Source organism: Anneissia japonica, unplaced genomic scaffold (genome assembly GCF_011630105.1).
Source record: "Anneissia japonica isolate Jap-2015-1 unplaced genomic scaffold, ASM1163010v1 scaffold3940_len624931_cov186, whole genome shotgun sequence".
NCBI classification, from domain to species: domain Eukaryota; kingdom Metazoa; phylum Echinodermata; class Crinoidea; order Comatulida; family Comatulidae; genus Anneissia; species Anneissia japonica.
The window spans coordinates 500,152-518,664 of NW_022713530.1; the positions used below are offsets into that span (position 1 = coordinate 500,152).

At 33.0% G+C, this 18,513-nt stretch overlaps 2 protein-coding genes across 2 annotated transcripts in view; one reads left to right on the plus strand and one right to left on the minus strand.

Annotated features, from left to right (window-relative positions):
• LOC117108447 (mitogen-activated protein kinase kinase kinase 9-like) overlaps window positions 1–14,865 on the minus strand; it is a 38,388-nt gene extending 23,523 nt beyond the window's left edge. Inside the window, exon 1 of the mRNA XM_033250455.1 lies at window positions 13,590–14,865. Coding sequence (XP_033106346.1) covers window positions 13,590–14,346 — 757 coding nt within the window. The 5' untranslated portion in view covers window positions 14,347–14,865. The remainder of the gene's footprint in view (window positions 1–13,589) is intronic.
• Window positions 14,866–17,679: 2,814 nt separating this feature from the next.
• LOC117108449 (DNA polymerase epsilon subunit 2-like) overlaps window positions 17,680–18,513 on the plus strand; it is a 9,967-nt gene continuing 9,133 nt past the window's right edge. Inside the window, exon 1 of the mRNA XM_033250457.1 lies at window positions 17,680–17,850. Within this exon, the coding sequence (XP_033106348.1) occupies window positions 17,786–17,850 (65 nt within the window). The 5' untranslated portion in view covers window positions 17,680–17,785. The remainder of the gene's footprint in view (window positions 17,851–18,513) is intronic.

Sequence of the window (18,513 nt, forward strand, 5' to 3'; positions counted from 1 at the left end):
GAACTACTTTTCCATGGTCTTCTGGTTGTTAATTTTTTGTTTATTTGTCTATACAATGTTTAATTACCAAAACATAAAAGGAACACAAACTATGTTTTTTTTTAAAATTTATTTAGCAACATCATTACAATGGATATTAACCTCTTCGTACTATTTAGTTCATATTTTTACTTACTATTATTACTACCTTTTGTGTATTTTATCATAAAAAAAATAATAGTAATGTCAGTTCTTTTTAAATGATATACATTTGCAGTAATGTGCATTTATATATTATTTCACTCAATGTATACAAAGTAAAATACAATCCACACACAGTAGCCCTTGGCTGCAACACAATATTGATAAAAATATGGTATAATTAGATCTATGATCATTGTATCATAATCATAATCATAATCTTTTGATTTTATCATCACTTTCAAATATTAAAGTAATAGTAATACTAAATCTACTGTACTATGTGCCTGTTCTTTTTCTCTGATATATTTAGATAGTATGACTGTATTCATATTTCACTCAGTGTAAGTCTCTAATGGAGAATCCTTTTCAGCCATACCTGTGTAGGCTGCCATAATGATTCCTAATAGATTTATAGTTTTAATAGAATTTCTACTTTATACTTTTTATTTTGTTGTATTTTCATATTTAAATGCTACGTCTATTCTAAATTTATATCCAACAATCCATATCATTCCTTTGTTTACAGTTTTAATGCCTTGGAAATTTAATTATATATCATTATTTTTTTGCATTTTTTAAAATGAATTCAAATGTTGGCTACCAATAAAAAAAATTTATTCTTTCAATGATCTACCATAACTTTACATTAATTTACTTATACAATGAAATTTCTTTTTTTTTCTTTTGGAACCAGTCACCTTGATCTAGTCTACACCTCAAAAGGTTAAAAATAAACCCCTTGATTATAAGTACTGTACAACACAAACAAATTGTGACGTCAATAAAGTCAGATATTAGCAGCCAGTAACTGATACAGTATTTGTTCTCTGCTTAGAAAATTGACATTTAACCATGTTCAACAATAGTATTACATTGAAGTTTGACAAAAATACAGAACAGTATTAATAGGCATCAAAGTTCAAAAATTCCATATCCGGATATTTGGATTTTGACAATTAGAGAATAAAAGTAGCTTACAGTACAAATGTACATCTTACCTTATCTTTTAACAGACACTATTTAGTTATTTTATGGGAACATATTTTAAAAATATACTGGTAGTTAAATACATTAATAACATACCGTACTTCAGGAGACATATACCTAGAAAACCTTGTTAAAGGTTTAGCATTAGCTAAAACAGTATGAACATTAATAACTACTGACAATATTATGCGTACAATGACCCAGGATTTTGGACTACGTGTAAACATTGCTAGACAAACAAATTACCCATCAATAATTGACCGTCAACTGTGAATAGTACAGTACAGTATGCTATAACTGTATGCTAGGAGTATTCTTATTTATAGACAGCAAATACGTTTTGCATTTTAAATTAATATCCTGATGAACTAGTACAGAAGTGCAACAACCACTAGTTGTCAGTGGAACATTTACATTTTATTTTTTAAATTCCTTTAATATTATTATTACATTACTTCATATTCGAAGGGTGAGGGAATTCCACCCTTCCTCAAGGCAAGGGCAGTTCAACTATCTTTCTTAACGATTAAACTAAAACAAGGATATAATGTGCCATGGCAATTATTCATACAGTATCTATATGGCAATTCATTACACTTAAGGTATAAATTTAATATATTTCCAATTTTCTTTTGTACAGTACGACAAATTGACCTAAACTTTTGTTATACAGTATTTTATTGAAATGCATCTAAAGGTCTACAGTGTTTACAAGAGCAATGTTCATAATCATATTCATCTTAATTAAATCATTACAGTAGGTCTATTATAGTATTACTACATATTGGATTAACAATCCACACCACAATGTATTTGTATTATATATTACAGCTACTCAGTATGAACACCCTGTTTGTATCCAATTATTATACTTACTTTACAGTATAAAATAAAAGTTAACTTGTGTAATTGATAATCATCTCTTATCATATTTATAGGCCATGTACTGTTGTACTTTTTGCATTTACATACACTGTAGATTAACTTCTTTCATTTCTGTTTTGTTCATTTTTTTTTTGGGATGGAGCATTTGGATACAGTCTGATGCGTGCTACTGTTAGAAAATTGATAACCAATAAATATTGTATACTGAGCTCAAATCTTGAAAGTTACCGTATATAAATTACTGTAAGCTCAATAAAACAAAGATCTCTCTCAGCTATAAAGCAGTACACTGTATTGTATTGCGTTTCTGGCCACACTGGTGTAGAGTACTCTGTACATCAGCTGACAATCATACTATGTAGGTCAATGACAAAGAGGGTCATTTGTGCAAAAGGGCTGAAGTACCAGTGCAACATACATCAAGAAAACAATAGATGTTTCTTGGAAATGTATTTTAAAATGCGACTAACAAGTTGGTTTTATAATGCTTTCAATAAAACACCAATTAATATTATCCTTCCAACATTATTTTTGTTAAGTGGGTGTATATGGGTCTTGTGTATTTTTATCCACTGTTAGATTTTAATGCTTTAATATTTTCAAATCTACCGTACAGGTTGTACTCTAAATCATGTAAATAATAGCATTGCGCTACCACCTCAGGGAAATAAAGGAGGCCCATCGTATTTAATACACTGTTCCTACAGTACCAGCAAAATATTTAGTTTTACAGATCTAGGCTGGTTACTGTATCTGCCCCACCCTCAGGAATTTTTCTCTGGTATTTCCACCCCCCTCCCCCTGTAGAGTAATGCAATGTTTATCTTGATAATTGACTAGGTCCCAGTTACTATATAGATTTTTCATTTTATTTTATATTTTCCATATATTATTCCATTTGAATTGAATAATATAGGAATTTAAAGGGGAAAAAATCCAGTGATTGGAACAAGCCCACAGGACACTGTTAAGAAATATTGAATTTACCAATGACTATGTAACATATTTCGCATATTTTGGTAATAATTTTGTTATTTACAGGGAAAAGTATTTAAGGGCCTTGTACCACTTACACAATTTTGAATTTGTATGAATTGTAAGGCCTTGACCAAGAAAGTTCCTAATAACATGAGAGAATGATGCCACAATTGAAGTGGTGGGCTTTGAAATGCCAATTAAAAAAGACGGCAGTATTGAACAACACGTGACACAAAATGAAAGAAAATAAGGTCATCATCATACACAGTATTCACTGAATGTTATATTATAATGATGTTATATAAATATTTTTAAAAATTACACTGTTGGTTTGTGGAATTGCCCTGTTAGTGGTCTTGTCAAGCCACCAGGTAGCTTTCCAAGAAAGGAAGTAAATTAAAATTTGCTACTTAAAATAGTAAATTGTAGGCCTACAAAGAAAAACTACTAATTTTTTACGGAAGTTCAATATATAATCAATACTTCAAACTGGTGGAACAAATTAATAAATATTTAATGGCTAAAATATTTTACTAGTTTTGGAAACACAGAATTTGTTTTATTTTTCAGCCTGTGTATAGTGCTATCAGCAAACTAAAAAAAGATTTTCAAAATCTGGTCCTCCAAGCTAATTTAGCTAAAATGATGTTAGTACAGAGAAAAATCTTAGCTGACGTGTTTTTTTTTTTTTTTATACCATAGCGGGTGACCTTCCTAGCATCCTAAAATTGGCTAATATTCAGGGGCCCTCTAAAATGAAATGCTTTGTCAGTAAGTCTCATTACAGTTGCTTAGGGAGTGGCATATTTTAATTGTAAGGGAAAAAAAAATTATGTGCTGTGACAGGAATTGAACCCAGCACCCTGGGATTGGAAGGCAAGCATCTTAACCACCAAGCCACATCTCCACCACAAATGTTGGAAATAAAATAATAATTTTGTGATTTATACCTGTACAGGTATTAGTAATTTTACTATAATGTACAGGAAATTTTTTTCTAATTACTAAAAATAAGTTTTCCAAATATATGATGTACAACACAAGGATCGGAAATAGATTTATTTTACGCATCATGTTGAGGGATAAGAGTTAATTATTTTTTATATTTCAGAAAGTAGTAGTTAGCAAATTTCAACCACAAAGTACTGTTGCCTACAGCGGGAAGAAAATCGTTTCTCGTACAACTAAAAATTCCTACATTTAATGTTTCTTCCTACAGTACATATTATTTCAGCCATTGCCGGCCTATATAGAGTTAACAACTAAAAAGAGATATTCGTCGTCTCGAAAGCTTCAGTACTATATATATCTGTCCATTACTGTCTTATCTACAGTAAAGTGGGTCAGACAGTTGTGTGTAATTTAGCTTTGCAGCACAAGTTTTAAAATCATTTCCATGTTTGTGTTATTATGAGAAGACATTTTTTACTTTGATTGCCTCGTCCATTTGGATTGGATGTTATGCCAATGATACCACGTCTTTACTTTCCAGGGAGGATAAAAAACCCAATTTGTGAAGAAAACTTCTCTATTAGCAACACTAAAAACTTTTATGAAGTATTTACTACGGACGGGGACCAGGGAGACAAAGGACCAGACAGGGACCTCTGAACCTCACACTTAGACCCCTCTGTCGGGGAATTTCTAGCCAGGTCATTGGGAAAATGAAATCCCGTCCACCGAAAGTACAATTTTGGTATGCCTTACTAAGCTGTCAAATTTTAGGGATTAAAAACTGTTTAGTGCAAGCAGTGCTACCGTATGTGCGAGGTGTTGTACCGTATACTATCGCGACCGTATGGGTAACAGTGGTAGCGCCAGATCTTCCCCGACAGGGGGCTGGAACCTCCAACAGGTGGTTAGTACTCCCGACAGGGGCCTGTTAACTTGCATGGTCTTCTATCAAATCACCCTTTTTAAATAAGAATACTATAACCAATACAATTATTTCCCCGACGGTGGAACGTTGAGAGGGGGTGCTAGGCATCCCTGGGGGTGGACTCCTTGTCTGGGAGCTTGGACCCCCTTGTCGGGGAGGCTTGGACACCCTTGTTAGGGAGCTTGGTCCCCTTGTCGGGGAATTCCTAGCGCTGCCCCTGGGTCGTCAAGATGCTTGCTTTCAAATCCTAGGGTCATACATTGTTCATATCCATTTTTTTGACACTGCAGTATTATCTCTAAATATTTGTGTGGTGTGCCCATATGATTATGCCATATTTATACTCAAATCCAAATCCAACCATAGGACTGTGAGTGTAGAATGTTTAAATTTAAATACAGTAGGCAACAACAAGGAATTAATGAAGCTACCCAAAACACCAAAATAATATGAATGTCAAATATTATTTAAATGATGATCTCCTCAGAAAACCTTGCACACAAAATATGCCTGGAATTTGTATTGTTCCTATGTACTGTATTCTCTAAGTTCAATTGTGTGTTTTGATCTTTTATTAGACTTTCTCAAGTGACGGTAGTCCCAAGTTTATTTGATAATAGACAATATTCATCCTAAAGATACCAATTAAAATGTAACATACTAAGCTCTCCATCATGTGATTGGTCAACAGATGTGATGTATCCAGATGATAAGTGCACTGATTAGAATGTACTACTTGTATGACAACATGTTTACGTAGTAATGTTACAGTAAGTGTTAATACAGAGCGTGTTAAAAAAAAATTTTTTAAATGATGGATTATGTATACAGCAGAAGACAGGTGGGCAAAATGCTGTCCAACAACCATTTTTATTGTGGCCTGTGAAAATCAAATGATGTTAAAACTTAATGATTGTGAATTATAAATTGATAACTAGAGTACAGTAGTGCATACATCCGCCGTGTCTGAATTCTGAACAATACGTTGGCCGTGTATGGGCGATTCCATTATTTTCTGCCTTGTGCCTAAATACCGAACAATATGAAGGCAGACCATCCCATTTTCTTTTATATTGAGGGTAAAAAATGAATTTCTGTGACTTTCTCCACTGACCTTTTCTTCCCAAAATTTAATCATCTCTTTCTTTGAATATAATATACTGTTCCACTCAATTTTATGATGATCCATTCGTTAGTTTTTGTGTAATATTGCTAAAAACAGACAGCGGTGAATACATAACCTCCTTTGGCGGAGGTAAAAATATCAAGGAGCATACAAATTTGGACAGTAGCTTAATTGATATATAGAGCAATTGAACTGTAATTGAATGGTAATCAAACAGATAGGTTATGAGATGTACAATAGTGTTGGTGGAGAGAGAGAAATTGATTTTGGCACATACAGTAACTCTCAAAAGACTTATAGCCCTAGCGACGAAGTGCATTGACATTTCAGTAGTTAGTTGCTGTACATTACTAAGGCCTGATCATACCTTATGATTTTGGAGTACTCCCATTATCTTTAGACCAATTAAGTAGCAAAAATAGTAGACAAACCTTGGCTTAATTCACTAAAATTTATGCAACTTTCATTTTCTTAGACAATATTTAATGACGTACAAATACTGTACTGTATGTACGGTTATAATTCGACACCTTAGTCTCCACCGAAGAAACATGGTTCGCACCTAAAACTCAGTTAAAACAGCCACTGTGTGTTTTGACCTGTACTGACAAGTCAGAGTGGAATTTAAATCTAACACGAAAACAACATTGCAATAAGACAAATGTGATTTGTAAAAAACATGAGACTCTTTTTTGGGCCGTTAACTTTTTCAAATCAGGTAATTTATGCTGGTAGTTAACACAAAACTTGATAGATCTAGTATAAAACACCTGAAGGCTGTACAAGAATGAATAGAGTTATGAAAATAATCACTATTAGCAAATTGCTATTCCAGTCACTAATCATTCCAATGCTGAAAAAAACTATGCATAAAAAGTGAGACTATGTATAGTAAAAACAAAAAGGAAGCAGATAGGGACAAAAAACTAATAACTGTGTGAAACACTTGGACTTACTTGCATTCTTTGGGGACAATACTAGTGGAAAGTCCAGTTGATTTGAGTCTGGCTACAGTATGGTAGTCACAAATGATTATATGGATGAAAAATTGAAATTTTCTTCATGCAATATTATTAATAATAATAATAATAATAATGAAACTGTCATAGTGCCTACTATATCACAGATCCCTCAAGGTGTTTTGCATATCTGTAAGTCTTAAACTATGGTGGAAAACCAACCCGGTATTTATGAATCTAGGTTTTGGGGCAACGAATTACAAGGATGTGATTAACTACATTCACTTAGTTACAATATGGTAGAAAACTCTACCACGTCGGACACCAACCCGGTATATATTCTGAGCCTAGGTTTTGGGCCAAGGAATTACAAGATTGGGCTTTAAACTACATCCACTTTTCAATATGGTATAAAAACTATTAAAAAAAAAATACTACTGGAAAGAACAATGTAATTGCTGAACCTCACTATACCAAAAGTACAGTGTAGCAGCTTTGGTACTGTGGAATATTGAAAATTGGATCTGACAATAAGAATGTATTTGTTGTACTGTACATTCCACCCTTTGACTGTCCTGCCAAACTCATTCATTTTACTATTCATTGCTGGCTCACTCCCAAATGTCACATGTAAAGGTATGGCATGTAAAGTATATTGCACTTTTACAAATTCAATTCCTGTATTCAAACAATATAAAATTTCAGATAAAGTATCCCATAACCTTACTGTATTACTGATTATTCAATTTTATGTCTACTATCTAATCAATAACCAAAGCGTTACCTATGAAATTTATTTTTTTCACAAACTTTCTTGGTTTATGGATCCAGAGTGCCCCTTTTCAACAAACCATGATTATATTCAAATGCAAATAAGGGGATTGTTATGAACAAGTAAAGGCCTGATTCTCGCCAGAAAACTGGTTAGTAGTAGGCGACTCAGCTGACTGGGTGAAAGGAGCCGGTGGTGCATGACGACAAGCGAACTGCCCACCAGTAAAGCTGTATTGTACTTGTATGCTAAATTATCAGGCAGAACTAACGTAAGTATTAGGCTCTGTTTCACAAACACTATGCATCGTTGTTTTGATATCAAGATAAATTTTTAATTGCAAGTTTCAATGTTAGTTTCTTTTCTGATACTTCGTGAACAGTTCGTAAACAGTTTCTGCCTACGCTGATGGAGAGTCATAATCTACATTTTGGGGGAAAAAGTTTGGTACGAGGGTAGAAAAGTATTTTAATATGGAAAATGTTTCAACATTATTAAACTGTTTTTGTTTTAAGACAAATTAATGTTCACATTTGATCACTTATAAAGAGCAATTTAAAGTTGTCATTGACTCTTGAGAGGTAAGGTTAACTCAGACATTGTCGCGTCAGGTCGGTGTGAGTTAAACTCTGACCCGATAGGTCTGTCGGGTACAGTTGTGTCGTAGAATATGAAACATGTTTAATATTTCTCAAAATGGTTTAAGACTGTTCAACAACGATCAATCGGTTGGGCTATGTCGTACGACGCTATCTGAGTTGGCCTTTAGATGTTTATCTGCACACAACAAAAATCTTTAAATAAAGACTTTGGCCATGCTCATAAAAATAACTTTGGCTATGACTTCATAAAATTTCAACAATAAAAAGGGAAACAAAAATGTATAAAGTGCCAGTCTCACATGTACTGTCATCATTCTACTGAGCCCATATTAAAAAGGCTGTCAAATTTTGCATTGTGTAGTAGAACCTACTGTATCTAGATTCCCTTCCTTATAGCAATGCAGCAAGCAATATTTTTGCTCTGACCATTAAAATTAATCTACTATACATCTAAATTTACATACTGCACTTTCCAAAATCCACTGTAAGTAGTGTTTATTGCTGTGGTGACAATGACCTGAGTTCATGAATTATTCATTTATTCTTTCTATCAATCAATAGGCTATAAAATGCATCAAAACAAAGACTTTAAAAAATGAAACAATATAAAATTATACTACTTAATAAATTAACAATAATGAAAAGATTGACAGAAGAAAATCAACAATGAAAAGGAACAAAACTGTAGGGAGACTCAATTCAGCATATGATTAGGTCGAACTTCCTAGCCCATTGGTTGATCTGTTGAAATGGGTTTTTTTTTACTTTGAGAAATATGCCAAGCACCACTGTAGGCCTATTGTCATGTACTTTAATTAAAGATTGTCTATACCTGTACTGTACATAACCTGAAGAAGCCGGATTAGTCAGTGGGAGAAAAACATTGAACACTCATCGTCATATGCCACATAACGAGGTCTCGGGACTAAAAATATTAACTTGCTGATCCAAACTGATGGAACTGGATTACAATTGGAAAAGTGCATCATAGTTTTATAATCATTATTTTAGCCTACTGTATTATATTACATTATCTTTTGTTACTATTTGAGGACTAAATTTTATTATTTAGTTAAACGTAGAAAGTGTTGGTCACCTTTCGCATATAAAGCCAGCTTGCTGAATAACGACTCACTCCAGGATGACCTACTTGTACGTGAAGCAATAACATGGATCGTGTGAAATAATGTGCTAAAGTCAATGATGCCCAAGCAATCATGACAAGAAAATGATAACGATGATGAGGTGTTAGAATGTGTTGATTCGCTCTGCCACTTGATGGGCTACAAACTTAAATGCCTACATTCAACTGGCATTCATATGTGTCTCTACCTACAGTACTATACCTTACAAAAGACAGGATCAAATTACAGTAAATTTATTATTTTCAAGGGATGACCAGATCCACTATTGCTGATCCTTAGGGAAACTGCAAGTGCAAGAATTAAATTTCTATGTTCTTGCAGCAGTGGGTGCACTAACAAGCCAAAAATAAAATTGTTTTTTCAATGTAAAACTCATGATAAATACAGTACAAGAAATTCTTGCCTACAGTAAATACAAGTATTAGACAATTAATTAGTTTGATATTTGAATCACTGTACAGTACTAATAACTACAATACTATGCTCACTGCATCATCAACACAGAGCAGTCTATTGTACAAATGGTAATAATGTGGCTGTAACAATACACCACAATACTGTAGCCTCTATATAAAGGGTCCCAGGATGAAGGTGCACCATCAACAGTAGGTTTGATTTATTGAGCAGTAAAAAATCAGTGACAAGGTACCATAATAATGCTAGTTATAAACAAACATGTGTTTTATAACAAGCCACTGCCATTTTACAAAACAGCGGTCAATGTGTTTTTATATACAAAATCTATTACGATTCATTACCTCCACCAAAAAGGTTGTATTCACTGTCGTCTGTCTTTTGAGTCTGTCTTTCTGTCTGTCTGTTAGCAAAAAACTGATGAATGGATCATATAATTTACTGGAATGTTACATAATAATCAAAGAAAAACACCTTTCAATTTTCAGAAGAAAAGGTCAAAGGACAAGGTCAAGGAAATTCTATTTTTTTACCCTCAAACATAAAATAAAATTACGGAATTGCCCCATGTATTCAGGGCAGCGCTCAATAAAACAAACAATGTCTGAATATGGCAGGCGATTCCATTATTTTCTTGCAGGTAGGCTGCAGCACTCGAGAAAATAATGTGCCTGGATACGATGGGCAATGTTATTATTTCATTGAGGGTATGCTGCAGTTTCGTCCATCATCACGGCCTGCGTACTTTGGTACTGCGTTCAGACACAGGGTGGAGGTATAGTATGCACTCTACAGTATGCAGTGACTGCTCTAGTTGTAATGTAATTGGGCATGAGCTAAAATGGATGGTGACCACTTTGTGGGCTTCAGCATGTTTTCGTTTTTTGCCAGTTTGTCTGGACATGATTGAGTGCCATTTTCACATGAAAATAATTCCTTAAAATGTTCATGAATGCTGTGCATAAAACACATACTGTATTGAACTTTAAATTTTTGTGTTAAAAGATTGAAGATTTGTACTTTTACAAAAGTGATCTAAAATTAGAGGGGTTCTGGAATTAAGTCATAAATTGGACTATGAACGGTATTCCAAATATTGAATCACCATATTCCTAATCAATTTTAATTATAATTCTCAGTTTATTGAGCCTTTAATTTGTTGAAAGCTGCAAATCAATAGCCCTTTGCTCTAGAAGTAGTCTAGTACCGCCATGATGATATAATGTACAACATCTTCTATGCATACTGTGTCAGCTACAGTAGGATCAATAACTTGCTAAACAACACATGTCATAACCAATCAGTTTTTTTAATTGCTTTCTGATCCAGTCAAGAAAAAAAAAAAAGATTTTGGCAAGATAAAGGCAAGACTTTATTTATACATCTTGTTTCGAGAACATATTTTATTAGGAAGAAATATCTTAATTTTGAAGATTTCAAGGCAGCAGCAGGTGTAATAAAAATAGAGTAAACTTACATTTTTACAGAAATTTCCATTTTTTCGTAGCAGCAGATTCGCTAATTGGCTAAAAATAATTTTTTTCAACAAAAATCAACAAAAAAAAAAATAAAAAATTAGGCAGCATGTTCGCAGATCATGGTACAAAAAGTCTCGCCCAACAAATAAATTTCGAAGTATTCTCTTGAACCTAAACAACTGTATGACCTAATATAGACTATGTGCACAACTAATGGTTCTAAGACACCAATTTTGTCTCAACAACAACTTACCAATTGATTTTTTTTCAGAACCACATTATTATACCTCCATGATTACACTGTGTACCGGTTTTGATTATGAGGGTTAGTGGAACTGTTTTTTACTTGAAAAAATCATGACAATTTACAGGAAGTGAATGGCTATGACCTTGAGACTGAAGGTTAATGTTAACCACCAATCACAAAGAAATCAATCAATGATGCAAAATTCACACTATAGTATATGGGTCGCATTCTATTTTATGAAAAAAATTATATATAAGCCTTTTTACCACTAGTATACAATAGCAAATATCAAATAGTAAATACCCTCAACTAAAAATAATTTAAAATCCTACATGTGAAATTAACAATAAATTTTATTTAGCCTAAATACTCATCCATAACCACCATATGCAGCAATTAGATCAGACTATCATAGCTTGTATAAGACATGCTAAGAAGATGATTTGGAAATGCAGGCAGGGCTACTGAAAGACTTTTACTAGTATGTAGCAACAATGCAAGGCTAACCGACTAAAGTACAGTACTCTTAAACTACACAACACGTGCACAGATAAGCCCCTTTCAGATAGAGCTGCAATACTGCAATATTGCGGTAAGCACGCCGACATGAGTTTCTGTCTGAAAGTGTTGGTACACCAATACGCTGCCTTATTTTAGGCCACTTTGCACCGTAGTAATATTGTCACAATATTGCGGTGACGGTTACTGCCTTGCTCTATCTGAAATGGTGTACTTGATAATGCAGCAATCAAGCCGGCATGTGCATTTACGCATAAACAAGGTTAAAATTGAAAACAATTGCGCGGTGGTATTTAGACTGCTAATATTAGGCCATTCTATAGGAGCTTTCAGACAGAAAAGCATACTGTAAGATTACCGCAATATTGTGGTAACAAAGGCGCTGTGTGAAAGAGCATAGACCGGTTATTATGTTGGCATGCTTACCGCAATATTGCGGCAATATCTATCTGAAAGATGCAAAATTTTGGCCATAACACATACCTACAACATACCTATAACTCTATGGGGTTTTTGAACATTTCAACAATTTTAACTTTGTCAGACTTGTCTCAAGAACCCACATCAACAAATATAGTATATAGGCAAGAACCTTAGTTAAAACATTGAGGTAAATTATACTCCATGGTTAAACACTCAGATATTTACTCTGTAACTCAAGTCGATAGCTATCAATTAAAAATTCGAAAGTGAAAACATTTTCCTCACCAATTAACAGACACAATTTCTGTCGCTACATTCTTTAAATACTGTTTACCATTAAATTGGCAAAACTTGTACTGTACCTGTAATGTATTCAAGAGTATACAATAGTCTCCAAATCAGTGAATGTTTTTTTGATGTACATCTCATTGAATGTTTCGTATGATTCTTTCATTTACTGTAGCTCATTTAATATTTTCAAAATTTCATTGAATGTTTACTTTTTTTGGTTTTTCTAGCATGTAGCTATACTTCAAATTCCAGTTAGTCATTTTTCTGTAATGTTTTATTGCTTTCAAGACTGTTTTTGTGTCTTTTAAAGTTTTTTTTTTTTGTTCCTCACAGAAATATTGAAATCAGAATTTATAAAAACAACTATTCTATATTCCGAATAATTCAGATATTTTAAAAATTTACGCTTCAGGAAGATCTCACAGTACTAATTCAACATAATTCAAAGAAAATTTAAATTATATACTGATTGTTTACAAAATATAATATATAAAATATAAGAAAATAATATAAAAGTTATGATACAAACCAAAAGTTAGAGAAATTCATAGAATGAGGGGTTTAAATTATGAATGCCACAAAGATACTAAATTGTATGGTTTTTAAGTATAAACCTATATGGAAAAAATCAATCAAATGGTTATTAAAAAAAAATAATGTTATGTTAACTTAATATTAAAATTGAATAAAAATGCACTTACCATTGCTGGATTTTAAATCTCTATGAATAAGTGGTACAACTGCTTCATTATGAAGATAATTCATTCCTACGGCAATTTGCTTTGCCCAATCAACTAAAACCTCTGGTGGAATCTGTCTACCAGTTAATGCCCTATTTAAAGCACCGCCCCTTGCATAATCCAAAACCAAGCAAACACATGGTTCTTTGGAACAAATTCCTTTCAACGAAATTATATTTTGATGCGACAGTAAACTAAAAAGTCTTGCTTCCTGCCTAACGTTCGATATAGTTTCAAATATATCTTCATCAGGATCATACTTTGCCGCCTTCACCGCCACCTCCTCATTCTTCCATAAGCCTCGATATACTTTACCAAATCCACCTACACCGATTACTTCGGATAAAATTAACTCCTTAAAATCTATTTCTTGAAGAGTAACATTTTGTTGGTTGCGTAGTAAAACATGTGGCTGACTTACGTAGTTGCTAGGGAAGATTCCCACTTTATCTTTTACCGTTCCAGTCCACCATCCATCATCACCTGATACCGAATGATCTTGAGATATAATTTCCACAAGGTCACCTTGACGGAGTGAGATTTCATCGTCATTTGATGCATCATAATCGTACATAGCTGTACAGAGAAGGCTTGTACCTTCTTCTCTCTGCACCCCGTTCCCTAGAAAAGATCTTGGCTGATCCCATGGTTGATCCATGACGTTATTATGTTTTGACTTCAAAACAGACACAGGGCATTCAAACGTTGTTATCTTCATTCATAAATTCGGTATTTTTATCTTCCTATTTATAATCTCAATTTAAATGACAACTGCGTATTGATAACGTGTATGTCATAGGCAAAGGCCTAGTAATAAAAGTAGAAAACATTTCCATTCAAATATATGTCGAGCCTCTACTTTACCCACAAAGTCCGTCAGTTGAACCGAGAGATCAACGCCTATCGCAGCGCTAGCCTCCCTTCTGATGACGATCATTGGAGGCTTAGCAAGTTGCTGAACAAATTTACGTGTCAAAAATACAACATAACTAATGATACATTGTCGAAAACTAACAGAAATATTTACGTATTTTTTAAGCACATAAGAATATACAATACTTAATATACAAAGCCAGAGTACAATGATGTCTAAGAACCACAACAACCGTAAAGTTATAGTCGAATTTATAGTCCGGTATCTAGACTGCCTTGTCTCCAAATTCAGTCATTTCGGCTTGGTTGACAATGTACCCTGCATGTACTTTGACCCTCGCGGATAAGAAAAGAAATCTCGATCGATATGCGCGACAGACGTATTATAGGTGGCGCTCCCGCTTTTATTTGGAACGTGACTAGACTTGTTTGTTCGATCTTCTGCCGATTCGTGCCCATTACTAAATGCTGTAGTTTCTAAAACAATGATAATATAAAATAAATTTTTAATCCATGTACTTTAAACTTCATGCAATTTTAAATTACATGGATGTTAATGTTATAGGGATTGCTCGGAAGTTAGTGAGAGAGCTTGGTGGTGTGTAAAAAGGAATTATTATTTCTTTAATAATGATGATTGCAATATTACCATTACCATTTCAGAATTTACCATTACCATTACCGATCATTCGCGTTACCAACCGTCGCTACCATTATTATTTGTAGCTTTATTCTCTTTTGTGGGGATTTCATCCAACATTATTTCTTTATCTTTTTGTTACCATTTTATTTTTGTTGTCAAGGACATCCAAAAAATAACAAAAATATAAACGCACTTAAGGGGTCATTTCACTTTGGCTGACTATAATCTTTAAATAATTTCTAAATAATATATATGTGTTTTTTCTTTAAGGACACATTGTCAATTATAGTTTTCAATTACTGTAGGCCCTATTTCTGAGTTAATTAATTTTGTTTTGTTTACCCTTACTTTATTGTAGGGTTGATCATGATACAGGTGGTTATTCGAAATTTGTGATAAGTGGAAAGCATGTAATAAGGCAATTGCTTTTCCCTTTTCATGAAGTTTCAAGAAACTACCTGCCTCATCAGCAGCACTACTGCCTGTGTTTAGGCCTACTGTATTTCCTAGAGACCGTTTCGTTCGTTTCGTTTGTTACTTGTCGATGTTCTCCTTCGATGCCTGTTTCACTTCCTTCGCTTGGCACTCGTGGTTCGCTGTTCGATCTTCAGTTTTTGTAAGTGTATGAACTCAGGTTTGATCATGGAGGAAAATGGTTCTTGATTGTGATTTAGAGTCTTTGTTTTCAATTCATTTTAGAGCTGTAAGTTGGCACCCACCTTTCTAAATGTAATCAGTTGAATGTTCTGTTTTGTCGAGCCAATGTTACTAAAAAATGATTTCTTGTCCCGTATTTGTAGTCTTTATAATGTTTGTGTTGATAAAAATAATTCTATTGATTTTTTTTATTGTTTAATGTTTTACTAACAAAATTTTCAAGATTTTTAAATTTCTTCCTTTTGTTTTTTTTTTTTTTTTTTTTTTTTTTTTTTTTTTTTTTTTTTTTTTTTTTTTTTTTTTTTTTTTTTTTATTTTTTGTTTTGTTTTGTTTTGTTTTTTTTTTTGCCTTGTGAAGTCGATTTGAAATGATTTTTTTCGTACTATAATTTTAAGTAGTTTAGGTTCCATTCTGTAAGTGGCGGGTTTCTCACTGTTGAATGAGGATCTAAATAAATAAACATGTTTTGTTTAACGCAATTTTTGTTATATTATGTAGTACATAGGAATCTTTATTTTGTTTTCTATGAATACACTAAATGATTTTGAGTGCCTCTGATCTAAATAAATTTCTCACTGTTGAATGAGGATCTAAATAGATAAACATGTTTTGTTTAACGCAATTTTTGTTATATTATGTAGTACATAGGAATCTTTATTTTGTTTTCTATGAATACACTAAATGATTTTGAGTGCCTCTGATCTAAATAAAACATTGAAATGAAATAAATAGGCCTGTGTATGTTCGAATAGTAAGTTATGCGTGTTTATGTAGAGCATCTGTTGTCATATGAAGGGATCCCACCTATAAAATGTGACAGTGATTAGTTGCTTTTGGTAATGTTTAGCTATGTACTAAAGGAATAGAATAAAAAAATAAAAATAAAATAGAATTATTTTATCTACCATCCGTTTGACCCGAAAAAAGATAATATATGGAGTGGAGTTAGTTGTAAAATAATTCCATGGATGGTTGTATTGTGGATGCTTGTCTTTTAATTTAAGGTTTTCCGGCTCGGTGGACAGCAGGACTATAATAATAATACTGCATATATAATAGTAATAATAATAACAATAACAGTAATAATAACATTAATATAATTAATAATAATAATAATAATAATAATAATAATAATAATAATAATAATAATAATAATAATAATAATAATAATAATAATAATAATAAATGTAAGTACTGTACCATGACGACAATAAATGATGATGATAATAATGAAAAATTAAAAACGAAATAAAATAGCCTACCAACCGACCCCGAAGTTCCAAAAGTATCTTCTTAGAAAATACAAAATTCTTTTATTTCATTCGCATCCAATCGCCAATCATACACAGGATGGACGATGCTTTAGATCAAATCTTTTAACCTTATTCAAGTTGCATATATATATATGTATATATATCTGTCTCTTATACACATCTAGATGTGTATAAGAGACAGCAGCTATGATTGGTCGGTCTGAAGTGGAAGCAGCCATTGAAGAGTGCAATGAAGACTGTCTCTTATACACATCTAGATGTGTATAAGCTACCATTATACTACTACTATTATTATTATTACTATTGTTACTATTATGTTGATGTTTTGTGGTAGTGTTTGTTGTTGTGGCTCTTCATGATAATGACTTTCATCGTTTAGACACGCCTACTCTGTTGAATATTCATCATCCTTTGGATTATCTTGACCTTTATGAAGATAATGCTTGCTTTTAGCAAACACTTTAACGGTTTAAAATTTATAAAATTAATTAATCTTAATATGCATATATTGTATTCTATTATTTTTGTTTTTTAATTTTGTTTTTAATCCAAAATTTATATTTTAAAATATTTAAATATTTTTTCTTGTTGTTTCCGCGCGAAATATACAAATGAACTCAACTCATGAAAAGTAAACACCAAATAGATAATACTAATAGTCACATTTTATGGTTGTTCTATAAACCAACTGGAGGAAATTCGTGTAAAAATGGCAACTAAGATGAAGCCTATTATCATCTCTGCGTTTAAAATGAATGGATTGTCGCTTAGAAGGTATAACTCATGCTTGTTTGTTTGAATTTCTAAACTGGAACAAGGCTGTCAGTCAGGGTCAGGTCAGGGCAGCTGGGTGTAGCCTAGGCTAGACCTCCTAGGCCTAGCCTACCTAGCTAGGACATGCCTGGATAGTATTTAGTAGGCTAGGCCCGGCATTCCGGTGGTATTCGGCTAGGCATAGGCTGGGCCTATACAGGCTGGACACTACTAGGGTCTAGGTCTAGCCTAAATATAAGTAGGCTAGGTATATGACGAAAAAATTTCAAATTCTTCAAGGAATTCCTTTGCAGCTACAGTTCCATTTGAAAGAACATTAAAAATGTAGCATTACATTGTATTGATACCACAAGATTATTGTCCTCCGTCAAATATCAACAGAGATACACAATTTAAGAAATTATTATAAATAAGGAACATCATCATACCTACCTAGGCCTAACAAAATTAACAAGCTAGCCTACCCCCAATTCGACCATCGTTAATGAATATGTGATTGGCAGGTGTTCAAGCCATATTTTGTTTTTTGGAGTTTATAATAATATAATTTTGATAATCTTGTCTTTTCAGGCTTTTGGATCATAAGGAATCTTGCATTTATATGTATTATTCGGGGCAGATCCAGAAAAATATATTGTGAGGGGGGAAAGCATTGCATCCGGG